Below are 11,330 nucleotides of genomic sequence, written 5' to 3'. Positions count from 1 at the left end.
ATTATCTATCTATCCATCTATCTCCTATCTATCTCATATCTATCTATATCATATCTATCTATCTATCCATCTATCTATATCCATCTATTTATGTATCTATCTATCTTTCTATTTATCTATCTATCTCATATCTATCTCAGATAGATGAGAGATAGATGAAAGATAGATAGATATGAGAGATAGATAGATAGATGATATATAGATATATAGATAGATATGAGATAGATAGAAAGATAGATTAATAGATGATAGATAGATAGATGATAGATAGATATGATATAGATAGATGATAGATATATATGATATAGATAGATAGGAGATAGATGGATAGATAGATGATTGCTAGATAGATAGATCAGTGTTTCCCAACCAGGGGCCTCCAGCTGTTACAAAACTACAACTCCCAGTATGCTCATAAAGCCAAAGACATGCTGGGAGTTGTCTTTTGGAATAGCTAGAGGCCCCCTGGTTGGGATACACTGATCTATCTTTCTATCTCATATCTATCTATCTATCTATCTCATATCTATTATCTGTCTATCTATCTATATATCATCTATCTATCTATCTACAAAACTAAAGATCCAGCGGCACTCCCAGATAAGGTGCAAAAACAAAGTGTTTTATTCCCCCATGTATGTGTGACGTTTCGATAGCATCCCGCCATCTTCATCATACGTACAATTGTACATTCTGTAGTCTCTGTGACATCACTGTGCTTCATAATAAACTGTGACATCACTGTGCTTCATAATAAACTGTGACATCACTGTGCTTCATAATAAACTGTGACATCACTGTGCTTCATCATAAACTGTGACATCACTGTGCTTCATAATAAACTGTGACATCACTGTGCTTCATAATAAACTGTGACATCACTGTGCTTCATAATAAACTGTGACATCACTGTGCTTCACAATAAACTGTGACATCACTGTGCTTCATAATAAACTGTGACATCACTGTGCTTCATCATAAACTGTGACATCACTGTGCTTCATAATAAACTGTGACATCACTGTGCTTCATAATAAACTGTGACATCACTGTGCTTCATCATAAACTGTGACATCACTGTGCTTCATAATAAACTGTGACATCACTGTGCTTCATAATAAACTGTGACATCACTGTGCTTCACAATAAACTGTGACATCACTGTGCTTCATAATAAACTGTGACATCACTGTGCTTCACAATAAACTGTGACATCACTGTGCTTCATAATATACTGTGACATCACTGTGCTTCATAATAAACTGTGACATCACTGTGCTTCATAATAAACTGTGACATCACTGTGCTTCATAATAAACTGTGACATCACTGTGCTTCATAATAAACTGTGACATCACTGTGCTTCATAATAAACTGTGACATCACTGTGCTTCATAATAAACTGTGACATCACTGTGCTTCATAATAAACTGTGACATCACTGTGCTTCATAATAAACTGTGACATCACTGTGCTTCATAATAAACTGTGACATCACTGTGCTTCATAATAAACTGTGACATCACTGTGCTTCATAATAAACTGTGACATCACTGTGCTTCATAATAAACTGTGGCATCACTGTGCTTCATAATAAACTGTGACATCACTGTGCTTCATAATAAACTGTGACATCACTGTGCTTCATAATAAACTGTGACATCACTGTGCTTCATAATAAACTGTGACATCACTGTGCTTCATAATAAACTGTGACATCACTGTGCTTCATAATAAACTGTGACATCACTGTGCTTCATAATAAACTGTGACATCACTGTGCTTCATAATAAACTGTGACATCACTGTGCTTCATAATAAACTGTGACATCACTGTGCTTCATAATAAACTGTGACATCACTGTGCTTCATAATAAACTGTGACATCACTGTGCTTCATAATAAACTTTGACATCACTGTGCTTCATAATAAACTGTGACATCACTGTGCTTCATAATAAACTGTGACATCACTGTGCTTCACAATAAACTGTGACATCACTGTGCTTCATAATAAACTGACATCACTGTGCTTCATCCTGTCATTTGATGTCACTGTGTATAACAACCCTGTAGTGACATCACAGTTTATTATTCTTGAATGCTGACTTCACTGTGTATATTTTCCCGGTACAATGACATCACTGTATAGTTACCCTCTACTGTGACAACACTGCGTTTATTAACCCTGTAGTGGCAAAACTGTTTATTGTCCCTGTACAGAGACATTACTGTTTATATTAACTCTGAACTGTGATGTCACTGTGCATATTTATCCTGTATTGTCACTCGCAGTGCAAGGTAAATATATACAGTGGCATTAGGGTATACAGGCTTAATATATACAGTGATGTCACAGTGCAGTGTAAGTATCAACAGTGATGTTGCAGTATAGAGATAACACACAGTGATGTTATAGTTCAGAGATAATATACACAGTGATGTCACAGTACAGGGATAATACACGCAGTGATGTCACAGTACAGGGATAATACACACAGTGATGTCACGGTACAGGGATAATATACACAGTGATGTCACAGTACAGGGATAATATACACAGTGATGTCACAGTACAGGGATAATACACAGTGATGTCACAGTACAGGGATAATACACAGTGATGTCACAGTACAGGGATAATACACACAGTGATGTCACAGTACAGAGATAATACACACAGTGATGTCACAGTACATGAATAATACACAGTGATGTCACAGTACAGGAATAATACACAGTGATGTCACAGTACAGGGATAATATACACAGTGATGTCACAGTACAGGGATAATACACACAGTGATGTCACAGTACAGAGATAATACACACAGTGATGTCAGAGTACAGGGATAATACACAGTGATGTCACAGTACAGAGATAATACACACAGTGATGTCACAGTTCAGGGAGGGATAATATACACAGTGATGTCATAGTGCAGGGATAATACACAGTGACGTCACAGTACAGGGATAATACACAGTGATGTCACAGTACAGGGATAATACACACAGTGATGTCACAGTACAGAGATAATACACACAGTGATGTCAGAGTACAGGGATAATACACAGTGATGTCACAGTACAGAGATAATACACACAGTGATGTCACAGTTCAGGGAGGGATAATATACACAGTGATGTCATAGTGCAGGGATAATACACAGTGACGTCACAGTACAGGGATAATACACAGTGATGTCACAGTACAGGGATAATACAGAGTGATGTGACAGTACAGAGATAATACACACAGTGATGTGACAGTACAGGAATAATACACAGTGATGTCACAGTACAGGAATAATACACAGTGATGTCACAGTACAGGAATAATACACAGTGATGTCACAGTACAGGAATAATATACAGAGTGATGTCACAGTACAGGGATAATATATAGAGTGATGTCACAGTACAGGGATAATACACAGTGATGTCACAGTACAGGGATAATACACACAGTGATGTGACAGTACAGAGATAATACACACAGTGATGTGACAGTACAGGAATAATACACAGTGATGTCACAGTACAGGAATAATACACAGTGATGTCACAGTACAGGAATAATACACAGTGATGTCACAGTACAGGGATAATATACAGAGTGATGTCACAGTACAGGGATAATATATAGAGTGATGTCACAGTACAGGGATAATACACAGTGATGTCACAGTACAGGGATAATACACACAGTGATGTCACAGTACAGAGATAATACACACAGTGATGTCACAGTACAGGGATAATACACACAGTGAGGTCACAGTACAGGGATAATACACACAGTGATGTCACAGTACAGGGATAATACACACAGTGATAATACACACAGTGATGTCACAGTACAGGGATAATATACACAGTGATGTCACAGTACAGGGATAATACACACAGTGATGTCACAGTACAGGGATAATACACACAGTGATGTCACAGTACAGGGATAATATACACAGTGATATCACAGTACAGGGATAATATACACAGTGATGTCACAGTACAGGGATAATACACAGTGATGTCACAGTACAGGGATAATATACACAGTGATGTCACAGTACAGGGATAATACACACAGTGATGTCACAGTACAGGGATAATACACACAGTGAGGTCACAGTACAGGGATAATACACACAGTGATGTCACAGTACAGGGATAATACACACAGTGATGTCACAGTACAGGGATAATACACACAGTGATGTCACAGTACAGGGATAATATACACAGTGATGTCACAGTACAGGGATAATACACACAGTGATTTCACAGTACAGGGATAATACACACAGTGATGTCACAGTACAGGGATAATATACACAGTGATGTCACAGTACAGGGATAATACACAGTGATGTCACAGTACAGGCATAATACACAGTGATGTCACAGTACAGGGATAATACACAGTGATGTCACAGTACAGGGATAATATACACAGTGATGTCACAGTACAGGGATAATACACAGTGATGTCACAGTACAGGGATAATACACAGTGATGTCACAGTACAGGGATAATACACACAGTGATGTCACAGTACAGAGATAATACACACAGTGATGTCACAGTACAGAGATAATACACACAGTGATGTCACAGTACAGGGATAATGCACAGTGATGTCACAGTACAGAGATAATACACACAGTGATGTCACAGTACAGGGAGGGATAATATACACAGTGATGTAATAGTACAGGGATAATACACAGTGACATCACAGTACAGGGATAATACACAGTGACGTCACAGTACAGGGATAATACACAGTGATGTCACAGTACAGAGATAATACACACAGTGATGTCACAGTACAGGAATAATACACAGTGATGTCACAGTACAGGAATAATACACAGTGATGTCACAGTACAGGAATAATACACAGTGATGTCACAGTACAGGGATAATATACAGAGTGATGTCACAGTACAGGGATAATATACAGAGTGATGTCACAGTACAGGGATAATACACAGTGATGTCACAGTACAGAGATAATACACAGTGATGTCACAGTACAGAGATAATACACAGTGATGTCACAGTACAGGGATAATACACACAGTGATGTCACAGTACAGGGATAATATACAGAGTGATGTCACAGTACAGGGATAATATACAGAGTGATGTCACAGTGCAGGGATAATACACAGCGATGTCACATTACAGGGATAATACACAGAGTGATGTCACAGTACAGGGATAATACACACAGTGATGTCACAGTACAGAGATAATACACAGTGATGTCACAGTACAGGGATAATACACAGTGATGTCACAGTACAGGGATAATACACACAGTGATGTCACAGTACAGGAATAATGCACAGAGTGATGGCACAGTACAGAGATAATACACAGTGACATCACAGTACAGGAATAATACACAGTGATGGCACAGTACAGAGTTAATACACAGTGATGTCACATTACAGGGATAATACACAGAGTGATGGCACAGTACAGAGATAATACACAGTGATGTCACAGTACAGGGATAATACACAGTGATGTCACAGTATAACCATCTCACAGCCGGACCACCATGTAATTTCAGCAGAAAATAAAGCAGGGCCTCATGTTCAAGTTTCGCCTAAGGCCTCACAAAGTCTAGAGCCGCCTCTGGTCGGCCCTACCATGGGACCCGGCGGGACCATAAGTCCCAGGTGGCACTTTTCAGGGGCGGCATTTTGCTGCCCCCTTTTTTTTTGGTGCCTAGTAGGTTCATGGTAGGGTTGGCGCCGCCGCTGCTCACTGTTCTAAAGCAGCTGCGGGGTATAATAGCGCAGCGGGCACTTTAGACAGTGAGTCTGCCTCCGGCCGACCGGGGTCTGACGATGGACGTCGCACAAGTGACGTACTTCTGCAGACCCGCTCAGGAGTACGTCAGTGACGTCACTCGTCAGGCCGCTGCCGGAGAGGAGAAGCGCTGTGCAGGGCAGGTACGTGTGTCTCTGTGTGTGTCTGTGTCTGTCTGTGTGTTTGGGGGGGCTATGGCTACCTAATGTGAGGAATCTATGCTACCTAATGTGGGGAAACTATGTTATCTAATGTGGGGAATCTGTGCTACCTAATGTGGGGAAACTATGCTACCTAATGTGGGGAAAGTATGCTACCTAATGCGGGGAAGCTATGCTACTTAATGTGGGGAAACTATGTTACCTAATGTGGGGAATCTGTGCTACCTAATGTGGGGAAACTATGCTACCTAATGTGGGGAAACTATGTTACCTAATGTGGGGAATCTGTGCTACCTAATGTGGGGAAACTATGCTACCTAATGTGGGGAAACTATGTTACCTAATGTGGGGAATCTGTGCTACCTAATGTGGGGAAACTATGCTACCTAATGGGGGGAAACTATGTTACCTAATGTGGGGAATATGTGCTACCTATTGTGGGGAAACTATGCTACCTAATGTGGGCAAACTATGCTACCTAATGTGGGGAAACTGCTACCTAATGTAGGGAATCTATGCTACCTAATGTGGGGAAACTATGCTACCTAATGTGAGGAAACTATGCTACCTAATGTGGGGAATCTATGCTACCTAATGTTGGGAATCTATGCTACCTAATGTGGGGGGCTTGAATGAGCTGCGGCATATGGGAGGCCTTAATAAATAATTAGAAACTTATACAGCAAGTGACATATGGGGGTCCACCTGAGTAAGTGACACATGGAGGGGGGGGTGCTGAACAATTGATGTTTTGGGGGGGGGCACAGGCACATTCTTTGCACAAGGGCCCTCTGCTGTCTGTGTCCGCCCCTGGGTAGAGAATAAGGGGTAAAGTGTAACATAGAACAAATGCAGTTCTTTTTTTCTTAATTTTTTTTTAATGAAGTAAACGAGATAAAGGTAAGCAATGACTTTTCCTCAGTCTGAAGCGCGGTCCTCATCGGCAGGAAGCAGTGAGGAGGAGGAGGATGACGGAGGTTCTGATTCCATCTCTGCTTCTTTTTCGTCCCTCTCTATATATAGGGCCGTGGCCATGAAGAAGGCCCCTCCGATGACTGCCATTATGGTGCAGGTCATGAGGGCATACTCCAGGCTGCGGTATTTCAGAAGAGGGGATTTGGCATATCCTCGTTCGTAGGTGTCAGATATCAGGCCGATGAGGTACGGGCTGCCGGCGTCACCTAGGAGGTGATAGATTGTCATCTGCACGGCCAGGGCTGAAGATCTCCTCCACGGAGTTACTACTTTTAGTATAATGTCAGATATGAGGGTGAAATTTACTGACAGAAGCGTCTCTCCGATGAAGATGAAGATGTTGGTGGCAACGAGGCTGATGTTGCCAAAAGTCAATGCCAACAGAAGAAAAGGGGCGGAGAGCATCATCGCGCATCCACACACAAGCGGGTCCGCCCGTGGGTTGGATTTGCGAAATCTTTTACTTATCTCCGTCCCTGCTACAACTCCCAGAATGCCGGAAACGACTGTAACCACACCAAATATTAGGATGTCGTGATAGTCACACGGTTCAGCACGGCAAGGGTCCTTCTCTTGTAGGAGTGTTCGTGCGTGGGTCAGGTATGACGGACCCCATACACCTATGGCTCCCACTATGAAGGATACAGCCGTCGATCCCATGGTGGTTAACATGAAGCTTCGATTTTTAAATAGTTTTTTCAGATCTGTCGCCCATTTGGCAAACTTCTGGGATTTGTTGTTCTTCTTCCCGTTTGTAGTCGTTCTTGGAAGCTCCTTTGTGACCAAAATCATCAAAGCCACAGCTATGAGGCCCAGGCCAGGGGTGACCCGAAATGCCCAGTGCCAATCGCCCCTTGCTGCATCAGTCACTTTGGGCCCGATGATGTATCCTAGTCCGCAGCCTACAGGTATGACGGAGTAAAACACGTTCAGCATGCGGGTCCGCTGGTCACTTGTAAAAAGGTCTGCAATGATGGAGGGGGCAATGGTGCAGAAAGTCGCCTCTCCGGCTCCAACCAGTCCACTCGTCAGCAGGAAGAGCAGGAAGTACCCGTCAGGGATGAATGACAGGGTAAGTGTCATGCTCAGCCAAACGATGACTCCTGCGCAAACAGTATATTTCTTATTACAGTGGTCGCCCAAATATCCGGCAATTGGTGCGACCAGCACGTAGCTTCCAATGAACAATGTATTCAATAAGCCGGACAGACTAGCATTGGTGTCATATGCTTTCTGTATATAAGGCAGCACCCCCGCCACGCTGGAGCGATTTGCATAGATGAGCAAATTAACAAAGGCGAGGATCACTACGGTGATGATGGAACGTGCGGTGGACATCACGCTTAGAGATGGCAATTTCTGCCTCTCAGGGATATCGCCCTTTTCTACATCCATATCACTATGGTCCTCCATTGCTTCTTCCTCCTCCTTCAGCAATGGGTCTTGTGGAGAGGCCATGGTCACAGGTCAGAGCCTGAAAACACTAGAGAGAGAGAGATAAGTGAACACATTAGACAACATGTCATCATTCCTGTCATTATACAATAGATCCTTTATACAGAGCAGAAATGTCCAGCACAGAACCACAAGATAACACTAAGACCATCGCAGCCTCAGAAGAAGACGCTTCTCTATGAGTGTTTTATATGGAGACGTCTTCCCTGAGGTTACCAATGTCTGATAACCTGAACCTGTCCAGTCCTAGTAATGTCTGATAACCCTGAACCTGTCCGGTCATAGTAATATCTGATAACCCTGAACCTGTCCGGTCCTAGTATTATCTGATAACCCTGAACCTGTCCGGTCCTAGTAATATCTGATAACCCTTAACCTGTCCGGTCCTAGTAATATCTGATAACCCTGAACCTGTCCAATCCTAGTAATATCTGATAACCCTGAACCTGTCCGGTCCTAGTAAAATCTGATAACCCTAAACCTGTCCGGTCCTAGTAATATCTGATAACCCTGAACCTGTCCGGTCCTAGTAATATCTGATAACCCTGAACCTGTCCGGTCCTAGTAATATCTGATAACCCTGAACCTGTCCGGTCCTAGTAATATCTGATAACCCTGAACCTGTCCGGTCCTAGTAATATCTGATAACCCTGAACCTGTCCGGTCCTAGTAATATTTGATAAACCTGAACCTGTCCGGTCCTAGTAATATCTGACAACCCTGAACCTGTCCGGTCCTAGTAATATCTGATAAACCTGAACCTGTCCGGTCCTAGTAATATCTGATAACCCTGAACCTGTCCGGTCCTAGTAATATCTGATAACCCTGAACCTGTCCGGTCCTAGTAATATCTGATAACCCTGAACCTGTCCGGTCCTAGTAATATTTGATAAACCTGAACCTGTCCGGTCCTAGTAATATCTGACAACCCTGAACCTGTCCGGTCCTAGTAATATCTGATAAACCTGAACCTGTCCGGTCCTAGTAATATCTGATAACCCTGAACCTGTCCGGTCCTAGTAATATCTGATAACCCTGAACCTGTCCGGTCCTAGTAATATCTGATAACCCTGAACCTGTCCGGTCCTAGTAATATTTGATAAACCTGAACCTGTCCGGTCCTAGTAATATCTGACAACCCTGAACCTGTCCGGTCCTAGTAATATCTGATAAACCTGAACCTGTCCGGTCCTAGTAATATCTGATAACCCTGAACCTGTCCGGTCCTAGTAATATCTGATAACCCTGAACCTGTCCGGTCCTAGTAATATCGGATAACCCTGAACCTGTCCGGTCCTAGTAATATCTGATAACCCTGAACTTGTCCGGTCCTAGTAATATCTGATAACCCTGAACTTGTCCGGTCCTAGTAATATCTGATAACCCTGAACTTGTCCGGTCCTAGTAATATCTGATAACCCTGAACCTGTCCGGTCATAGTAATATCTGATAACCCTGAATCTGTCCCAGTAATGGCGGATTATAAGGTCCCGGCTGTATGGTCACTGGGCCATGTGAACTTCATACTGTAGATACAATTGGGCTATCCTGCTATATACATTTACTAATAATGAACCTACCCCACCTCATTGGGATCTATCCGTCCCCTATATGACTTTCTGCCACTAGTTGATTTGAAAATTTTCCCTTTCGGAGTACCCGGAGTATTTCTATTGTTAGTACACACAGAATTCTATTATATACTATTATATTTCTGCCCTAATCTTTCTGTTATTCTTTTACTACACCACCAAATCTTTCTCATAGACTTATATCTTTTAGAACTTCATGAATTAGGACTCTTTTTCTTGGGGGCTTTTTTGGGCATAATTGCATTTTAGCAGTTTTGCAAGAAAAAGCTCTGGTCATGATACTATCTGTGCGTTTTATTATGTTTAATGCCTAAGCCAAGTATTGTCACAATGCTATGAGAAATATAACTTTTGTTATTTCTTTTGGAAATTAATTTCTTGTTTTTTTTTGCTAAAAAAAAAAAAAAGCAACAACAATAAAAAAAACTGTCAAACAAAAAGTCCTGTGTATGTATGAATAGAAGAGGCTGAGACTTACCTTGTGGTTCTCTCTTCAGACAAGGAACGGTCAAAATCTTGAATTCTCTATCGCAAATAGAAACTCTCTAAGAAACACTTTGCACCACAGGTTGTGAATGCAAAACACACTGAAGAGACTGCAGCCGGCGCGCACCTCCTTGTACAGCTTACGGTGACATCATCACAAGCATGTGTGACATCACAGGGTTCTAAACCATCTTCAGGTATGTGTATATCTGTATAGTAAATGTGAGTAGCCGTATTAGTCCAGTGATGCAGATTGTAATACCTTTTTTATTGGACTAACAGAATTTTGTAGAGACAAACTTTTGGGATTCCTCCCTGATAATTTATCAAGTCCTTTGATCATTAGTCCTTGTCTATTGGACTTGATAAAGGGAGGAATCCTGAAAGCTTGTCTCTACAAAATTCTGTTAGTCCAATAAAAAAGGTATTACAAGAGACTGCAACATATTTTTTGATTTGTGTGTATGTATATATATATATATATATAGTTCCAAGCATGAGTAGGTGCCTCCAGCTAGGGTCCGTGTCCAGGATTCTGCATACGTAGTTCCAAGGAAAATGCTGTGGCACTCAAGGTATGGTGAAAAAATGAAAACTATTTATTCATCCCAAATGTGCAAAGAGCAACGTTTCAATGGTCTCACACCATCATTATCAAGCCACTTGATAATGATGGTGTGAGACCATTGAAACGTTGCTCTTTGCACATTTGGGATGAATAAATAGTTTTCGTTTTTTCACCATACCTTGAGTGCCACAGCATTTTCCTTGGAACTATGTATGTAGGATCCTGGACCCGGATCCTAGCTGGAGGCACCTACTCACGCT

The 11,330-nt window shown here is 41.8% G+C and overlaps 1 protein-coding gene across 1 annotated transcript; it reads right to left on the bottom strand.

The window, feature by feature from the left end:
- Nucleotides 1–6,816: 6,816 nt before the first annotated feature.
- Nucleotides 6,817–10,618, bottom strand: LOC130304681 (protein spinster homolog 1-like). Its single transcript, XM_056551950.1, has 2 exons — nt 10,495–10,618; nt 6,817–8,452 (listed from the first exon to the last, which is right to left on the bottom strand). The coding sequence occupies exon 2, from the start codon at nt 8,425–8,427 to the stop codon at nt 6,913–6,915; it is 1,515 nt and encodes a 504-aa protein (XP_056407925.1). The 5' UTR covers nt 8,428–8,452; nt 10,495–10,618; the 3' UTR covers nt 6,817–6,912.
- Between the last annotated feature and the right edge of the window lie 712 nt (nt 10,619–11,330).

This window comes from Hyla sarda, chromosome 1 (assembly GCF_029499605.1).
Source record: "Hyla sarda isolate aHylSar1 chromosome 1, aHylSar1.hap1, whole genome shotgun sequence".
In the NCBI taxonomy this organism is placed as follows: Eukaryota; Metazoa; Chordata; class Amphibia; order Anura; family Hylidae; genus Hyla; species Hyla sarda.
This window is presented reverse-complemented; position numbering and strand designations above follow the sequence as displayed.